Raw genomic sequence first — 19107 nt, forward strand, 5'->3', positions numbered from 1 at the left:
TCAGCTGACCTCTCTGTCCTGTTCCTATTGCGGGGCTGGAGAGGAACTGGGATCGCAGACACACAGGCTAGGGAATACAGGGCACTTAGTCACTTGGAGAGTCCTCTTCTCTGCTCCCCAGCAAGAGTGCCCCACATCATGATCCCCCTGCCTCCCATCTTGGGAACAGCTCCTGTCTCATGGCCCTTAAAAGGAAGGTAGATAAATGGGATTATTAATTTGTACAGTGGTAGTGTCTGGGGGTAGGGGTGTGTCCACACGGCAGTGTAAACCCAGGGTTTGAACTCAGGCTCAAGCCTAACCCTACCTTGTGTCTACGCACAAACTGTGCTAACCCAGGGCTTGGACCCAGGGGCCCAGGACCGCACAGGTGTGGCAGGTCTGAGCCTGAGTCAAGCTGGGATCTGGGGTTCAAGCCCTGTTGCTTTTTAGGGTAGACACAACCCCACTGGACTCATGCTCTGGGAGCTGGCCAAAAGTATCCCACGGGCCAACAAGACAAGCATTTCCGAATGAACAGGGGGGAAATACAAAAGTGGCTGAGCTTACAAAGGAAGGTGAGAGAGCTGGGGGGAGAGGACAGGGATGGCCAGAGCAAGGGTGTGAAAGAGAAAAACCTGGACAGGGAGGTATAAAAAGACAGGAGATGGGGCTAAAGAACAGGTTGGGTGGGGAGAGCTTATTTCGCTGGTGAGTGTGTTTGGCCAGGGAGGGAGAGCGAGAGAGACTGGGAGTCCGGATCCCAGGGTTCGATGCCCAAGTATGTTACTGTGTCCCTGAGCTGGTCCTTAACCCCAGCCACAGGCATTGACTTTCCAATGTGCCAGGGGGTGCTGGACCCCCAACTCTGCCTCCACCGCACCCCTTCCTCCAAGTCCCCTACCCTGCCTCTTCCCACCCCATTTGGCCTCCTCCCCCGAGCGAGCCACATCCTCATTACTCCCCTCTCCCCCTCCCAGAGCCTCCTGCATGCCGCAAAACAGCTGATCGTGGTGGGCAGGAGGCATGGGGAGGGAGTGGGAGGCGCTGGTCATTGGGGGGCCCACCGGCAGGTGGGAGGTGTTGGGGGAGGGAAGGAGGGGAGCAATAGGGGGGCTGCTGGTGGGTGCTCAGCACCCACCATTTTCCCCCTGTGGGTGGTCCAGCCCCAGGGCACTCACGGAGTCGGCACCTATGACCCTAGCTGTGAGGGGGTAGGGTGGAGGTGAGTGATATTAACCTGGCTCACTGGGGTGCTGTGAGGGTTAACTCTAAAGTTTGCTAATAACCTAGAGGAACCGTGGTACCAACACTCCACAGCTGCAGCCAAAGCCTTGGAAGCTGACAAGCTTCAGCTTGGGAACTGAGCCTCCCTGGGATTTGCAGGCTTGACCCAGCCTCTTCTTCCCCATTAGCTAAACTGGGCTCCATGCACTTTACTCCACATGAGGGTCTCTTGAGACCGGGCTCATGCAGGGCCACTGGCTCCTGAGGTCCTTTCCCTAGGGCAGGGCTTTAAGGCACCTGCATTTCAGTGGTGCTGTGGGACAGCCCGTGGGGAATCAGTGCGACTGGTCGCAATGTGGCCAGCAAAAAGGCCTTTCAGCATGTCCGGGGGCAGAAACAGGAGCAGGAGCTGGAGCTGCCCCCCACATCACACATTAGAGGAGACGGAGAAACCGACCCCCCTCATGCTAGGTTTCTGAGAACAAAATTCAGCAGATGGTGCTCTTACTTGGTGTGCTCGCGGTTCCTGTCACAATCGCTCCCCACCCACTCTTCCCCACATGGTGCCCGCAGCAGCCACCACGCAGCCTGCCTCAGGATAGAAGAAAATGAAACCTACCTGGGTTGGCTACTGCCAGCACAGAAACCTGAGAGCCACCAGCTTCGGTCATTTAACTGTGGCTTCCCACCACTGGGCCATGGGCCCAATGGAGACTTGCTTCCCAGCTCCTAGAAGACCCTGTCCTCTGCCCAGTCGCTTCCTTGTTCACAGGTACGACTCACCGGCGCTCATAGGAGATGGCTTCCCACAGCGGCCCAGCACCACACACTGGTTTCCACTCCAGCAATGCCTTCTGGGCCATGAAGGAGCAGCCCAGATGGGCTGAAAGCAGCCTCCAAAGGGAGACTAATCCTGGGCCAGAAGGATGGTAGCCATGCGAGGGGGACTGAGGTTGTGTGAACACTAGGGCAAAGATTTCAGAGTAGCAGCCGTGTTAGTCTGTATTCGCAAAAAGAAAAGGAGTGCTTGTGGCACCTTAGAGTCAAAGAGCAGCCCACGTGGCTGGGATTTGAGGGCAGCATGTTAATGAGTACCGGTGTACGGCGTTATTGGGAGTGGTGCTCTGAGGGGGGATGCTGGGGGTATCGGTGACAATGGACCCCTTAGGAGTGAGCACAGAAGCGGCTTAGGGTGTGTTTGTGGGAGATGCAGCAGAAGCTGGAAGGAGTGCTTTGCATTTTGAAGGGGTGTTGTCGGCTGGTTCCTGTGCACATATATAACGTTGGGTGGTTCCAGGCTACAGCGGGGGTGTGGAGGCTGCGTGTGAGTGTGTGAGCGAGAGAATGCGTTAGCGTGAGTGTGTGGGTGAGAGGGCGAGAGCACAAGTGGGAGGCTGGGAGTAGGACTGTGTATGTTTGACTCTGTTTGTGTATGTGTGTTTAAGGCTTGTCTGCATGGGAAAGCTGCACCAATATACCTGAAGGTGTGAATTTACACTGACAGATTTCTAGCAGTGAACACTCATTTCCATATCAGCTTGGACTAGTTCAGTTAAACCAGGTCCCGATCCACTAAAGCTAAACTGAAAATCAACCTCTCCTGTACTGCAATCAGAATGCCCTTTGCACCGGTTTAACGATCCATTTACATTATACGGGTGCAACTGTCCCATGTAGACAAGCCCTAATTCCTGGCTGGGTCACCATGAGAACAATTTGACAGCATTCCTCTGCACCTGAGCAGCTGCCCCCAGGCTACATGGCAAGCTGCACAGGTGCCGAAAACCATTCCCCTTGTGTTGAAGCATTAGCTCACCCGCATGGGCTGTGTGGGGGCGTGTGGTAGTGGGGTTGACCATGTGTGATTGTTTATGCTGTAATGCAGCAGGCCAGCCTCCCGGCACGGGGCCAACCTCATTTCTGTGCAGCCCAGCCCCTGCTGCAGCCGTCACTCCCTGGCTGTTTCTGTTCCGCGCGCGCTGTGATAATCTTGGATTTCGGAGAAAGAGGAAGTTGAGATGACTGTGACCTTTTAGCATTTGGCAGGGAGGGGAAAGCGAAGCCAGCAGGTGCTTTGCCTTTGGCAGAAGGACAAGCAACCCCTAGGGACTGCAGCCATGAGCGTCACATACAGCTGGAGCACCGGGGGATATCCCCGGGGGGTGCCCCTTTTCCCCCACCCACTCTGCTGTACTCACTTAGCTCTTGCTGGTTATTCCCACCCCCTGTTTAGGACTCTGGGGAGCTGCCAGAGCAAGCCCTATCTCTTCACACCACCCACTCGTGCCTGGCCTGTGAAAGTTTTGCTGGACAGGTGACGGGGGGTTTTACTGCAGCCCCAGCTGCCCTGGCTTTAGAAGACTTCCATGAAATAGAATCATGCTCTCCCATGCAGCTCTCCCCCCATCCCAGAACCCCGTGGCATTCTGCTGCCTGCCAGCTGATGGTAGGAATTAGCAAAGGAGCCAGGTTTTTCAACACAGCACCGTTCCCAGCAGCATTCATGATGTTTTTGGACTGCCACGATCTTCTGGGTGCTGAGCACTTGAAAATCTGGCAGCTTCCTTTAGGAGCTGAGCTCTTTGGCAAACCTTGTCAATGAGGGAGGAAGCTTTCAGGAGCTTCTCAATCTCCATGGTAAAGGAGAGGCCTCCCTGCATGTTGCTGGAGTCTCCCTCTCTTTGGGTGCTATAAAATCATCTCTTCCCACAGCTGACTCAGTCCTGGGGCTCATGATGTTCCCAGGCCTCCTCTCCACGGTTCTACCCCACTTCCTGTGCCCAATGAGCCCAAGCGAAGGCTGTACACTCTGGGCCTGTTCTTACTTACACTTAAGGCCCTGGTGCAATGAGAATCAGGCCCCGACTGATTTTCAAGTGTTTCCAGCATTGGGAAGCCAAGCACTAGGAGAACTGCTGGAGGGATTAGGGGTTTTACTACAAAACCTTTCAACCAAAACTTTGCGGGGCGGGAGGCAGGGGGGAGGTGTCATTTCCAACAGAATGTCCATGAAAAGTTTTTCAAGAAAAAATCCCCATATTTCCATCCCAACTTCCTCTGCAAAACTCATTTTCAACAAGCCCCCCCCTCCCCTTTTTAACGAACATTTGCTTAAAAGTTTGCGAGTAGCTGAAACCGGCAGATTCTGCCCGGCGTAAGGGGTGTGGCAGCCTGGGGTCTGGTTCTGAGAAACCAAATGACTGACTCCGCCGAGTGCACCTGGCATTATTTGCACTGCAGCAGCAACTAGGAGGCCTAGTCGAGGATCAGGGCTCACAGTACTAGGCGCTGAATAAACCCAGAACCAAACGCTGGTCCCTGCCCCAAAGCCCTTACAATCCAAGTATAGGACAAGAGACAACAGACGGACACAGACAGATTGGGGCGCACGAGTGACCAATGAGACTGAATTGGTCAGCGGGATGGGACGTGATAACAGCCCCACTAGCCGTCTAACCGCCATCTAGTTTTTTGGCAGGTTCCAAGGCAAAGGAGTTTGAAGGAGGGATTTGCAGGAGGATCATGAGGAAGTTTTGCAGAGGTTTATGGGGAAAAGCACAAAGGTGCGTGTTTGAAAATTAAACAAGTGGTGATGGAGGCAGACATCCTGGGCCAGTCGGACTTGGGAGTCATCTCGATGGGTGAATGGGAGATGAGAGGTAGGGTGGGGACAGGCTGAAAGGCCTTGGAAAGTGAAAACAAGCAGCTTAGGTGTGATGCGAGAGAGACGGGGAAGCTGTTGGAGGGATTCAAAGAGAAGCCAAGGGGTAAATGGCCTGGAAGCTGAGCTATCACTGCACACCTAAAGAGGCAGCCCTGGGGAATGCTGGGGGGGTGGGTGTGTAGGCAGCACCTGATGGATAGGAGATGCCCCCGCTGGAGCTCTGCGCTGTGGCTGAATGGTCTCAGTCCGCCCACATTGTCGCTTTCTCCCCAGAAGTTGGTTCACTTCACAGCTCCCCAGGTTTCTAAAGTTCCCAGCAGCTCTGTGCTCGCTGTGGTGGGCTGGGGTGAGTAACCCTGTCAGTATCCACTTGGTGCTTCCCGCTGGGCTCAGGCAGGACCAGCTGCATTCCCGAGCACTGTAGAGATGGAGCTATGCCCCCATGTCAGCTTCGGCAGCCTGAGCCCTTCTGCACTCTTTCCCCCAGCCCAGCAAAATCCCCTGGCACTTACGCATCCCACTGTACACGCACATGCTAACCCCTGCTCCCCCGTACCCAGGGTCTCCACCCCCATCCTCTCACACTACCCCTGCTTGCCCCCCCATACTCACCCAAACACCTGCAGCCATATACACTACAGGGGCACAGACCACTATGTAGTGGGAAAGGGACCTAGGAGTTAAAAAACACTAGCTCTTGAATAGTCCCTTAGCGAGTAGCTTTGGCCCACGCCTAAATGTGTCCACTTTTACTCAAGTGAGCTAAACGAGCTTCTCTTCCAACCTCGGGGTTTCGTTGATGAATGCGGGGGGGGGCTGAAGCCCCCCAAGTGCGCAGTTGTCTATGCCCATGCTCACCTCTGCTCATTCACACTCACAACATACATACACCCTACTCCATGACATGCCTCTGACCACCCAACATCTACTGCATTAGCATGACACCCCCCCCACTCCTTACTTTCCCACACCCCCCCCACCTATGTACCCAAACACACACACCCATTCTTGTGGCAACCTCTAGCACCAAGCACATTGCTGGAAGCTTTGTCGTGGGAGGACAAGGAGCCCTACTGCCAGTCAACAAATTGTTCCTGTAAACGGCCTGCGCTAAGCTCCTCTTATATTACCTTTCAACCAGCAGCAAGTCAGCGCTTTGGGGCTGGGAACAGACTCTGTCTAATGACAGGTTTCAGAGTAGCATGAAGTGAGCTGTAACTCTGTCTAATGCGGTTCTGCAGCAGCAGTGGGAGGGGATTCAGAGTAGCAGCCATGTTAGTCTGTATTCACAAAAAGAAAAGGAGGACTTGTGGCACCTTAGAGACTAACGCATTTATTTGAGCATAAGCTTTCATGAGCTACAGCTCACTTCATCGGATGCATTCAATGGAAAATACAGTGGGGAGATTTATATACATAGAGAACATGAAACAATGGGTGTTACCATACACACTGTAACCAGAGTGATCACTTAAGGTGAGCTATTACCAGCAGGAGAGCGGGTGGGGGGAAAGGGGGGGACCTTTTGTAGTGATAATCAAGGTGGGCCATTTCCAGCACTTGACAAGAAGTCTGAGGAGCCTGTCTTAAGCCTCGATGCTGCAAGGATCGCGCTCAGAACTCCTCTGGGTTGGCCAGGATTAGCACAGTGCGAGACAGGGTGGGGAGCAACCAGCGTCCTGCTCGGAGGTGTTTTCCTCCGATCCCTTCTCCTGATGTCAATCCCATGGAGACACAGACTGTGGAACAATAGGACTGGACCAGGCTCAGTAGATTGATGTAGGAGCCCCAGCGAAGAATCAGGGCTAGCTGTAGAGCCAAGTAACAGGCAGTCCCCGCCAACAGAGTTCACAATGAGGTGGAGGGGGAAGATGCCAGAGGGAGTAGGTCTACCTGAGCCTCTTGACCTATTGTTGTTATCCCTAAATGTTGGAGGACGTTGGCACTACATTCAGCTTTGAACTTTGCACCTTAGGCCCTTTAGTATGTGCATGTCTCGATGCATTTCTCTCTCTCACTCACTCACACACACACACACCCCCAGCCCACCACTGAAATGCAGCCTCCTCTAGGGTGGAAGGCAGCTGCAGGTTCATGGTGGTTTAGAGCAAAAAGTACCAAGAACCTTATTTCTGTTCGCTGAAGCTGCGGGGGGAATTTAGGGTAATAGAATGTAATCACCCCAATTTCCGTTTGACTAGGATACTGGGGTTATCAGCCCTCTTCTTAGGGAAAGCAGAATGGGTCTCAGATGGGCCAAGCTGGGTTTGATGTCCCATCTGAAGACAGCATGTTGCAGCCATTGAAGAGGGGAAGCATTTTGCCACTGCCTATCTCCATTCTGGTGTTGAGTCTTCACCTAAAGAGGGTGGCAAAAGCCACATCCCCTCATTGTGTTATTCATTGTGCCAGTGGTTGCCCTGTGGATGCCTTTCCAATGGTAACAGGGTGTTCCCAGCTTGAGTGTTGCAATAGCCTCAGCACACTCCAGAGCTCTTTTGAAATGAAGCAGGGAGGCAGTGGTTGGCAATTTGCAGCAAAGGGAGCTTGGAAAGGTAAATGGGGGAGAGAGGGAGGATATGCAAAGTGATAGCAAAGGCAAGGGAAAGAAGAAATTCAACCTCATGCCCTCCCCAGAACAGAGTAGGGGGTTAGTTTCTTTTTCTAAAGACAGGAAACCATGTTGCAACAAGGCTGCTGACTCTTTGGGCTGATAGTTACTGTTGCATTAGCTGCCACAACCCAGGATTCTTGGTTAGAAGCAAAGAAAGATAAGCCCCATCTTCCGTTCCAACCTAGCAAAGCTTTGGCTTTCAGCTGTGCGTGTGGGGTGGGGGAAGCAACATGGGCTGTTTTGTAAGAGGCAAAGCTGAAAGAAAGGGTTGACAGAACAGAATTGCTCCAGCCTTTAGGATAAGTGATAAACTTCAGAATAATTCATCTTCTCAGGGAGAAGCTACCAAAAGTTTACAGTTTCTGTAAAACAGATTCTCCTCCTCCCCCGCATGCTGCGAAGTAGGGCCCAACAACTCCCCAAAAAACTCAGCTGAAACCCTCATCTTTTCCTTGGATTTGGGCTGAAACAGCGTGAAACGAACTTTGATCTAGACCTATGCCCGGCAGCTCCCAACAGCCAACCATGTGCTCAGTAACTTCCAGCAGTTTAGATACCAATAGCAAAGCTGCGAGGACAGGCAGTGATATTCTCCTGCTGTTTCAGCGCCTCCTACTGGAAATTACACCTGTGCAGGCTGCAGCCTGGGTTCCTGAAGCAGTTGATTTCCATTGATGCTTCCGCTGGAGGAGCTTTACCACTGTACGTAGCACACAGAGTTGAGACGGCAGTACGTTTATTTCAAGTTGACGGCATTTTCTTTCTGGGGGGCAGTGCCCCACCAGCAGAAGCATCAAGGTCTGGCCTCACTGAGCACTCTGCCCAGTTTATCTAGCATTAAGAGACTCCAGTGAAGGTTTGTGGGTATCTGTTCCCAGTTTTGGCTCTGTAACGAAACAAGAAACCAGGCGAGTGGCACCTGGTTTTAGGTTTCATTTAACATTTTTGCCCAGCTTCCTGATTTCAAAGGGACCAGCATTAGGGCCTGTGTATCTCTGGCTACAGATATCTGGAGAAGTAACTAATTGTCTGTCTGCTTGCAAATCCCAGAGACTGACACACAGTCTATGGCCTGGTCTTAGCGTGAACAGATGTCCCGCTTTTATAGGGACAATCCCAATATTTGGGGCTTATTTTTATATTGTTTTCTATTACCCCTCACCCCGTCCCGATTTTTCACACTTGCTATCTGGTCACCCTACCTGGTCTACACCAAAAACTTAGGTCAACTTAGGTACTTTGCTCATGGGTGTGAAAAATTCACACCCTGAAAGATGCAGTTCAGCCGACCTGAGCTACAATATAAACACTGCTGGTTGCATCTGTGACATTGCACTCCATATGATTTTATGAAAATATGCTGATAAGTGTCAATATAATGTAACTGGAATATGCTTCATGCAAAAGGTCTCTTGTAAGGTATCATTACAAAGCTTATCTACTGAGAGTGTTCATCCTATTTGTATGAATGTATCATTCTTGTATCTGAAACTAGGAATATAGAATATAACTCTGAGGTCCTATTGTAGTTATGCAAAGTGTGGGCCATTAATGGTGGTTTAGAATTTTGATGGCTTCCATCAACTAGGACAATTGACTGTAGATGACTCTGTTTACTTGCAAGCCTTCCTGTGAGTCAGGCCGGGAAGAATGAAGACTTGGGGTCTCACAGGACATGTGACCATGTCACGTGGTACTGGAAATCCATCTTAAACCTGGTGCTTTTCCATTTAGAAGGAGGGGTCGGGATCCAAAGAGACAAAAGATTCTCGCCTTGTGCCAAAGCTATATAAGGTGGTGGAACAGAACAAAGGGGGCTGCAGTCATGAGAAATCCCCAAGCTACTACCTGAGCTGGAACAAGGACTGTACCGGGGAAAGGATTGGGCCCAGACTAGAAAGGAGTCTAGTCTGTGAAAGAGCTTATTGGAACATCTCTGAGGGTGAGATTTACCTGCATTTAGTTTCCTACTGTATTAGGCATAGACTTGCGTGTTTTTGTTTTATTTTGCTTGGTAATTTATTTTGTTCTGTCTGTTATTACTTGGAACCACTTAAATCCTACTTTTTATATTTAATAAAATCACATTTTGCTTATTAATTAACCCAGAGCAAGTATTAATACTTGGGGGAGCAAACAACTGTGCATATCTCTCTATCAGTGTTATAGAGGGCAAACAATCTATGAGTTTACCCTGTATAAGCTATGTACAGAGTAAAATGGATTTATTTGGGGTTTGGACACCATTGGGAACTGGGTATCTAGGTGCTGGAGACGGAAGCACTTCTTAAGCTATTTTCAGTTAAGCCTGCAGCTTTTGGGGATGAGGTTCAGACCTGGGTCTGTGTTTGCAGCAGGCTAGCGTGTCTGGCTCAACAAGACAGGTTACTGAAGTCCCAAGCTGGCAGGGAAAATGGGCTCAGAGGTAGTCTCAGTACACCAGGTGGCTGTCCCAAGGGGGTTTCTGTGACACAACCTGTCTCAGCATCGACCAACCTAGTGCCTGTTGGTGGGGGTGGATTAACTACAGCTGGAAGAACCCCTTCTGTTGATGAAGCAAATGTCTACACTATGATGCTTTGCCACTCTAGCATCCGTAGTGTAGACAAGCGCTAAGCGACTACTCTCACATTGGCTAAAATACTTAATCCCATTACTGGAAGCAGCCAAGACAAGAAGCGCATAGTGGAAACTGTGAGTGCAGCCTGTATGTGTTGCATTCTCTTTCAGATGAGAAATTTGCATCTTAGAGGCAGGGACTCAGTATAAAGTGTGAATGAGTGAATTAATGGGGGAGCTGTACAGATCGGAGTGAATAAGAACACACCCGCTTGAACAGCACATCACATCACATGAGAAGTGTTCACATCCTCCCCCTTCACTTCCAAGGACAATAAAACGATCCTAAGTTGTTTTGAACAAACATATGAGGAGCAATTTCCCATTGGCAGAAGCAGGCACAGCTCACAGCAATGACTAGTTAGGGCCCATACAATGCTATTTAAATAAATAAACCCACCTCTTCTGATGTGGTTAATAATGTCTAAGAAGTCACGATCATTCCTTTGACAAGCCCGGGAAAGGCGAGTCAGGCAAACATTGCTTAAAACTGGTCTGTTTCAAAAGATTCTCCCTCGTCCTGGGGAATGATACAACGGAGGTGGGAGGGAATATTTTAATAGCCCGCTTCAATACATCAAAAGTCGCTGGTTTCCAAAGGCCAGAGCCCACGTTCAGTGGCTCTACAGTCAGTTGGGAGTGGCAGCACAGCAGGTGGTTTCCCACACCTGGAATGTAGTGAGGTGTTTGCCGCTTTTCAAGCTTGGGCCAAAATAGTGCTCTCGGATCCCAGCCGCCCGTCACAGCTGTGCTGCGGATTTGCTCTCGGACTCTCTCGCCCACGTCAGCAAGTGCAGAATGTGCAGTAGGCAGCCATGGCATCAGCTGGGCAGAGCTGGGACTCGACTGAGCTAGCACTGGCATTCTCCCCGGAGTACATCCTGCCCCTTCTGCAGCAGGCATGGAGAGCCCCAGATGCAGCGGTACTAGTGCAGTCCTGCACCCTCTGAATGTGTGTGGAGGGGAAAGACAGGGCTTGGGGAGCTTGCGAAGACAGCATGCACAGTGAGGCCTGGGGACAGGGGCAGGAGCAGGCCAAGGGAGGACAGTGAGTGTGGACCCCTGCTCTCCAGAGATCCCCACCAGGGTGCTGGAGCAGAAGAAGCAGTAAAGAATTCCTCCTCCACATTCCCTGTGGAACACCCCGTTGTTACCGGGCCTCGGCGTGGGGGGGGGGTATACATGGAGAACACAGGGCTGAGGGGTGTATCATTCTCTAAGGTTAATTTAACTTTAAAACTTCAGGACCGTGCAGGATGCTGTCATCTCCATGTGACTGCAGGAAACCAGCATGCAGCACGTAGAGCCAGCCGCACCGGTGCTGCCAGTAGGCCTTGGGCAGTCCATGGCATATAAGTGCAGCATGCAGCATTTGTAGTCACCCATCATGCAGCACATGTGTGGCTGGTGTGCAGTATATGGCTTTTGAGTGCAGCACTGGGGATGAGGGAAAGTGCATGAGACTGCACGTGTGCAGCCTGCCTACAGTACATGGCATATGCTTGTAGCCAGCTGCCAGGCAGCATCCATGTGCTGCCAGCATGCACAGCAGGTGTCCAGCATGGGGTGTTAATGAAATGCAAAAACTCAGCCTCCTATGGACAGATTCAACCCTGCCATGGCTCTGGGTCAACCACACAGAATAGACAGCATGTCTACACTGTACTGTCGCACACTGGAGACCTACAACAAGCATGTCTCATACAGTGCTCACATGCAGTGGACGTGTTGCATATGTGGGGCCAAAACTTGCCCAAGTCTAATCCACTTGGCATGAGAGACCCGGGCCTAGGCACCACTTGAGTCCCACAGATACCCTCAAAATAGAGCTCCCATGGGACCTACCTGTAAGAGTTGCATAGGCTGTGTCCAGGCCCTCTGCACAGGGGTGAATCTTCCCCTGTGAAGGCCCTCTTGCTGGTCCCTTCTCTCAGCTGGTCTCCGCTCTACACCATCAGATCCTTCACATTAAATCATTCAGCGCCCAGCCTGGTTCCCATCGAAGTCAAAGGGGGTTTTGCCATCGACTGTAATGGGAGCTGGAGCCAGCCCATACTATAAATTTAATTTAAGTTTTCCCCTCATAGAAACACTGTTGCTTTCGTTGTGCACTGGCAGGAGCTTTCAGAATGCAGGAACAATGGTCCTGAACTGTCCCTCCTCATGGGAAGTATCCACCATCATCACAGGGGCAAGCACTGCAGCAGCAGGATATTTACAGGTTAACAACTTTGACAGAACAAGTAGTGGCAAGATGTTCATAAGACAAGTGCCAGGGGATGGCCATTTAGTAACTTGGCAAGTGGCATTACAGCATGTGCCATGTATTCACTGGGAGTGTGTCTTGGTTATTTGCAGGGTTGGTGGCAGGCAATGTTACATTGCAAGCGTGTGATGATTTCTGATATCTACATCACACCACAGATGCCATCGGCCAAGTGTAATGACAAAACAATGTTGGGAGCATGCAAGGAAGTAGCTACAGGGCATTAATCAAAGCCTATGTAATTACTAACCCAGTTAGGAGGACTTACACAATAATTGTGCCATGTGACCTGTCTAGTATTGGTTACACTGACAGTTTTCTAAACACAGCCTGCTGAAACCTGCTGTCCCTCACCCCAGTGAAAGCCTTCTGGCTTTGCTGGACATACAAAAGGTGTGAGTGAGCAGAGAATTGAAATCAAGCTGCATCGTGGCATCTTTACTGCTCAGCCCTTCCTTGACTACGAAATGCTACCCGCCGCCTGCACTCTGGACTTTGGTTTATCTCGTTGTGCTAGGGCAGTCCAAGGCACTCTAAGGCAGCATTAAAGCAAGTGGAATAAGAGTCCTCTCTCTCTCTATGCTAGCTCCAAATGAGGATCAAACTAGCACCAGAGCCATTGAGAGGATGAAAATGAAAAACAGGCAGCTAGGTTAAATGCAGCAGGCACAAAGTGCATGAGACTGAATCAAGGAATGGGGACAATAGTGCAAGAACCTAGATGCAAGCCAGGAGGATTAAAGGGTGGGGTTTGCCTGTCTGTTTTCTAGACATCTGTCTCCCCGGCTTTGGAATTATTTTTAACCCTTCATAGTATTCCTTTGCATTTGTACAGCTCCACAGATCAAGGGATCTCAAGTTGCTTCATGCATGGATGAAGTAGACCTCACAACAGGGACTTTTACAGATGGTGGAAATGAAGGCATACAGGAGCGGAGGGGTCCACCCAAGGTCACACAGTGAGTCAGTGGCAGAGCTAAGAATTGAACCTGGCTTTGACATTCAGTCTTGTGCCTTATCCACAGGCCACCCGTCCTCCTCAAATCACTCAGCACTATCACCTTGCTCCCTCCCTTCCTCCTCACCGACAAAAGAAAAAGGGCTGGGCAGTTTAGATTATATTAGTTGGGGCGGGCGCCCTTCGCCTGGTCCCCCAATCCGAGGGCCAGGCGTTCCAGGAAGCAAAAACCTGTGTGGGGGAAAAGAGCAGTTCTGATCAGAGAGGCCTTTGTGTGCATCGGATGAGGAAACGACAGAGCAACAGATTCTTTTCTAATGACTCCTGGAGCTCAGGCACTGCCCTGCTGTAGGAAAGACAGCAGTCACCAAAAGCACGTAGCCCCTTGCTTTAAAACCTCTCTTGCCAACTCCAGTCTGAGCACAGCTGCAAGAAGCCCATGCTGGATCAAGCACGGTGGGAAGGGGTTGGGAAAGGGCAGAGGGGAGGCAGCTACCCTGGTGCACAATCCCTTCTCTGCCTGCCCCACAAACCCTGATTTGACTTCTAGAGGGACCAGTCCTTACTTGTCACGGAGCTCAGGCTTTTCCCGCATGAGGGCCGCACTAGTTGTTCGCTAGGGGGCTCCCCAAGGGTCACCGCCAAGGTGTACAGAATAGAGCAGACTGTAGCCTACCCTCCTCTTCAGTACTAAGGTGCAGCTTATGAAGACTACAGATCCCAGCATGCAGCTTTCCAAGTAGCTACTTAGGGCCTGTGGTGAGCTACAGCTCTCCACTGAGGAGGACAGTTGGCCGTGGGGGGAGAACTTTGGGCTGCATTCTGCCCTGGTGCGTTTCACTCAAACAAGTCAACCATAGTCTGGTTTCAGAGATCCCCCTTCGCACACATGAGGTGTGTCAGGCTCTGTGATACGAAGGACAGTACAAGTTCCCTGGGGGCTGAAATGAGCCAGTGTCATACTGGCTTATGCAGAAGATCTGGTATTTGCAAAATCTACTCAGGCAAAGCTAGCAGCAGCGAGGGGAGGATTTGCAAAGGCCAGGGACGAATTGTTTTTACGAATGAACGTGCTGCCCACCTCCTCCTTTTAACAGTGCTGCTGCGTGGAACAGCCCTGGGTCCTGTTTGCCGCAGGCACCGCACAAAAAGCTCCCTGTTCCTGTCGCCACGACACATTTACACAGCCTCCTCTCTGTTCTGCTCACTCTTTATTGCTTGGCTTCCGTCAGCAAGCGCTGATTTTCTGCCATTGCAGTCATTGTAACTGCTCAGCTGATCGCCGGCGCATGGAAAGGTCCAGGTGAAGCTCTAGGGTTTCTTTCTCCTGCATGGGAGAATCCTCTCTTGCCTCCCCAGGGGGAGATGTTGAGGTTGATAGATGGGTCAGGTCCACCCGGGACAGTCGACCCTCTGATGACACAGGCCTGTCCTTTAGCGACCTAGCTGTACCTACAGGGAAACACTGAGATGATTTAACTGACAGATTATCCAGCTGTCTGATTCTCCATGCATCCTGGGCCATGTCTCTGTTTCTGCACTCGTCACCCATCCAGCCTGCTTTCCCCATCCCTCACTTCCTGATCCTTCCCCATCCAGCTGCTTTTCCATCCATTCTTGCATCCAGCCACCCTCCATTCGCCTATCTTGCTTCTATCCTTCAACTATCAGTTGGTATGCCTCTGTCCACCCATTCATCGACATGCTCTTCTACAAATCCATCCATCTCCCCTACATTCCATCACATCCTAAGCCTGCTCTTGACATCCACTCCATGTTTGTTTACTGAGACCCCGCTGAAGTGCAAATTAAGTGTGGGGCTTCAGTGAAGCAGAGAATTTGTCCCTGAGTGAAGTTCACCCCAATGCAATCTATTATTTCACATATCTATTGATGGATCTTTTCCTCCATCCTTGCTGCTTTCAATCCATTTGTCCAATCAAACTTTTTTGCCTCTTTCTCTTTCTTTCTTTCTTTCTTTCCATACCCAATTCTACCAAGCTAAACACGTGCTCTTCCTGCTGAAGGCATGTACATTGTCAAATGCTATATGTCTCTGTTTTAATGGTAGGAGGGGAATATTGCTCTCAGCTGTGCTGAGAGATTCTGTGCTTTCCCAGCAAGCTCTTCACTCAGTCCAGATTCTATTACAGTTGTTCTAGTTGATTGTGTTTTAAATCACGGCTCAGATCACATGGTTCTGCAGCATCACGCAGCTCACCCTTACCAAAATGAACAGATGGATGGACTGACAGGGATTGCCAACAGACCCCAAATCCATCCATCATCAGGATGTTTTTATAAAGGACGCCACTGAATGCTAGTTTAGAAGAGTCTGCAATGTTGGTTGTTTTCTCCCCAGCACCAGTAAGAAGCTTGGAATCAAGAACACGTCTTTCCTTCTTGCTTTGGGCTGCAGGCTGCCCTCGGCCATGTGGCGCTGAGGGGTCGGCAGGAAAGGCCCTGCATCTGGGGTGGGGAGCGCTGCTGCATTCCCCCACGGCCCATCTCTCTAGCTTCCAGGTGTGGCCCTTTTCAGGGTGGATGGACCAGAGAGCAGCTTCCCCTCCAGTCGGAGTGGATTGAACTAGCAGCGTCTCCCCTTCTACGCAGCAAGCACCCCCACTGGGTGGGGTGTTGGAGCAACTGCCTGTGGGGACTCGGGAAGATGAGGAGCAGCACAGGGCGCTGGGGAGGTTCCCACCTGCAGATCTCAGGTGGGTGGGCTGAAACACCTGCATGGAGCTGGGCAACCCAGCCACATCCCTGATGGAACAGCAGGGGGGGAAGCTTCGCATGTGACTGTTCCTTGACCCTCCGTGGGTTTTCCCCACAGCGGGAGCAAGGGCCCCAGTGATTCTCTCCACCCCCGCATCCCCCATTTGTTTACAGAGCCTGTTGGTGTCCCAGGGGTGCTTTTATTTCCTGGTTGGCTTTTGTCATCACTGATGTTCTGGCAAACAGCCTCAGCCCTGTGATGGGAAGTGGGTTTGTTCTTTAACTCGTGCCCACTCTGCTGGCTGTCTCTGCAGCAGCTGGGCACAAATACTCCAAAGCTAACCATGGGTTAGTGGGGACTCCAGAGGCAGACTGGTGTGTCTTGTCCCTTGGGGGCACGGGAGAGAAGCCTCCTTGAACCCTCCTCACCACAGAGCCTTGCATAACCTACCCCAGCTCCAGGTGTGGGGAGTCTCTGCTAGGGACAGAGGAAACGAGACAGGGGATTCCTCTAGGAGCCTCTCATACTTACATGCTCATCAGACAGTAAATTCTCAGGGGGCTCCAGCTCCCATCTAAACCCAAGCAAGGTACCTGAATTGCTGTGGGAAGACAGTTTGGCGCTCTGTGGGCGTGCTGGGAGGCCGGCTGTGTCCATCAGGGTTGACTGCCGTTGTGATGAAGACCGGGAGAGCTTGGGTTTGGTCTTCAAAGGACCTAATGGGAAGCATATGTGTAAGTGGAGGGTTTCAACAGTTCCTGGAGCCACAAGGTAATGGTGGCTCAGCTACCGCAGAGGATTGCCCATGAGAGAGCTGCCCAGATCTGAGATGGGTGTTAGCTTTAGACATTCTGGGCTACATACATCCCTGATGGAAACTCCTAGACCTGGTGGAACTCCATTCAAGTCAGTGACCTGAGAATCTACTGTCCAAGGACCTTTCATGGTGGAGTCTCTGAGGGACCCCATTGCGTGGGGCCACACAGCGGGAAGCCACCCAAAGAACAGAAAGCTGGGATGAGTGGAAAATAGCAGATCACAGTGTATTTCACCAAGTACAGTGCACCCTGCAGAAAAGCGTACAGAAGAAGAAACACATTGCCTCGTGGGGAGTTTACTAGACTCAGTGCTAGGGAGCAGCTAATTGAGAGAGGGCTGCATCCCCTGCTCACATGGAATCAGTGCTGCAATACTGCCTGGCACTGTTACAATGTCCTCTAACCCAGGATCTCAAAGCTCTTCACATACATTAATGAGCCAAGCCTCAGACAATCCCCCTGCCTCCACCCCACTAGGAAGCTTTATTATCCCCATTTTACAAATGAGGAAACCGAGGCAGCGAGCATGCAATTTCCCCAGCCTGTAGCAGAGGCAGGAAAAGACTCCAGAGTTCTTGCCCCTTCATTTCCTTGGGGAAAGGTTTGACCTGATGCGTTTGCTGAGCCCCTTGGGTGCTCTCCTTATTCCTGGGGATTAGCATGCAGATCTGAACATGCACACACTCCTCTGCCCTGCCAAAAGCGCCACCCACCTTGGGCACGTTGTTATGTAACTGGCAAAGTCTGCAGGAGAACAGATGAGCTACCAGGACTGAAAGGGAAGGACAAGTTCATTCAAGCTGCTGCTGTCACCTGGCAGTGATTCCAAGAGAGGAATGATGCACACAAGCGCCAGACGGGGAACGCTTTACTGTTGACCCAGTTATCTCCTATTTTTGATTGGCTCAGTTGCATGCTCTGGTGTGGTGCCTTGGCTACTGGTGGGGATCCCCAGCACCCCATGAGCCCCATTGGCCGCTCTCTGACCCCTCCCCTCCCGCTGTCCCATTGGCTGCTCCCCCTTACTCAGTGGCAGGACACCACTGCCCTATGCATTCTTGCATAGGTTTTAGTTTGGCCTATCTCTGAAGAATCTGGGAGTCATTTCCAGGGCAGCCAACAGGGGGCAGTAGGGGCACATTCTTCACATCTTGCCTCTAGCCTTGGTGCGCTGTGTTTGTTTGGAGGGGGCAACATTTCAGTCATGGGCTAGAGGAACAGGAAGGGTTAATGCACCAGGGCAAAGCATTCTGGGTACTCAGCGGTGCTCTCTAGGCAGCCACTCTTGCCCTCTTCAATGGGGTATCCCAGAACATTGGCAGGGACTGAGTCTCCCCTGTATCCCCCCCATGACAATACCTACTGCCTTCCAGTTAGCAGGCACAGAGCTACCTCGCACTCTAGACAAAGGGCACCGGGTACAGCTTCCACGCCCCCATTGGACCCAGGATGGGAACTACCCAACGGTTAGGTCGGAGACCAGCAGAGTGCTGAAGCAGGCTCCGAGGGAGATCATGCCTCCCACTTCCCAAGCTGTTGTTTTAATGATACTGGATTTACAGGGGTAGAGGAGAGGGCCAGAGATCATGTGAGCAGCAGATTCCACCCAAGGAATCAAGATGAAGGACGATCCTGTGATTCGGGTGCTAGCCTGGGGCTCGGGACAAACCCCGCCACAGACTTCCTGTGTGACTTTGGGCAAGTCACTCTGTGTGCCTGAGTTCCCCTCTGTACAATGGGGATAACAGCACAGCCCTGCCTCACAGCCTGGTTGAGGATAGAAATACATTAAAGATTGTGAGCTGCTCGGATACAGAGGTGCTGGGGGCCAATATAATTACATAATATAGACAGACAAAGGCCTCCCATCGTACAGTGGCCCTTTTCAGGGTGCTAAGTGGACAGTAGATCCATTTTGGAGGAACGGACGAAAGAGGATGAGGAGCAGCACAGGGCGCTCTCAATCCCACATTTCTCTGGCTCCGGCCAGTATGATAAAGAAACAGTCGTATTCCATCAACAACAGGCAGGACGTGAACAAAGGCTCCCCAAAGAAAACAAACCAGACATCTGAGACTTACCTTCCTTGACTGAAATTGATGGGAGCCGAGTGTTCATCCGCCCTTTGTAGATGTGTCCATCCAGGCCCAGGATATCCACCTCTTCATGCTAGGAAGGAAGCGCAAAGACAACTGGCGTTGGTGTTGGTTAATGTCTGACTTGGGGACAGAGGTCTTGCTTTT

General features: G+C 51.4%; 1 protein-coding gene across 3 annotated transcripts in view; it reads right to left on the minus strand.

The window, feature by feature from the left end:
* Positions 1 to 11067: 11067 nt before the first annotated feature.
* The window catches only part of QRICH2 (glutamine rich 2), a 55981-nt gene continuing 47941 nt past the window's right edge, over positions 11068 to 19107 (minus strand). For all 3 annotated transcript variants that reach the window (XM_043497285.1, XM_043497286.1, XM_043497287.1), the window contains 3 exons: positions 18946 to 19033; positions 16640 to 16762; positions 11068 to 14779 (listed from right to left, as the gene is read on the minus strand). In XM_043497285.1, the coding sequence (XP_043353220.1) occupies positions 14586 to 14779; positions 16640 to 16762; positions 18946 to 19033 (405 nt within the window). In that variant the 3' untranslated portion in view covers positions 11068 to 14585. The remainder of the gene's footprint in view (positions 14780 to 16639; positions 16763 to 18945; positions 19034 to 19107) is intronic.

The sequence above is a fragment of the Dermochelys coriacea genome, chromosome 14 (assembly GCF_009764565.3).
Source record: "Dermochelys coriacea isolate rDerCor1 chromosome 14, rDerCor1.pri.v4, whole genome shotgun sequence".
NCBI lineage: Eukaryota > Metazoa > Chordata > Testudines > Dermochelyidae > Dermochelys > Dermochelys coriacea.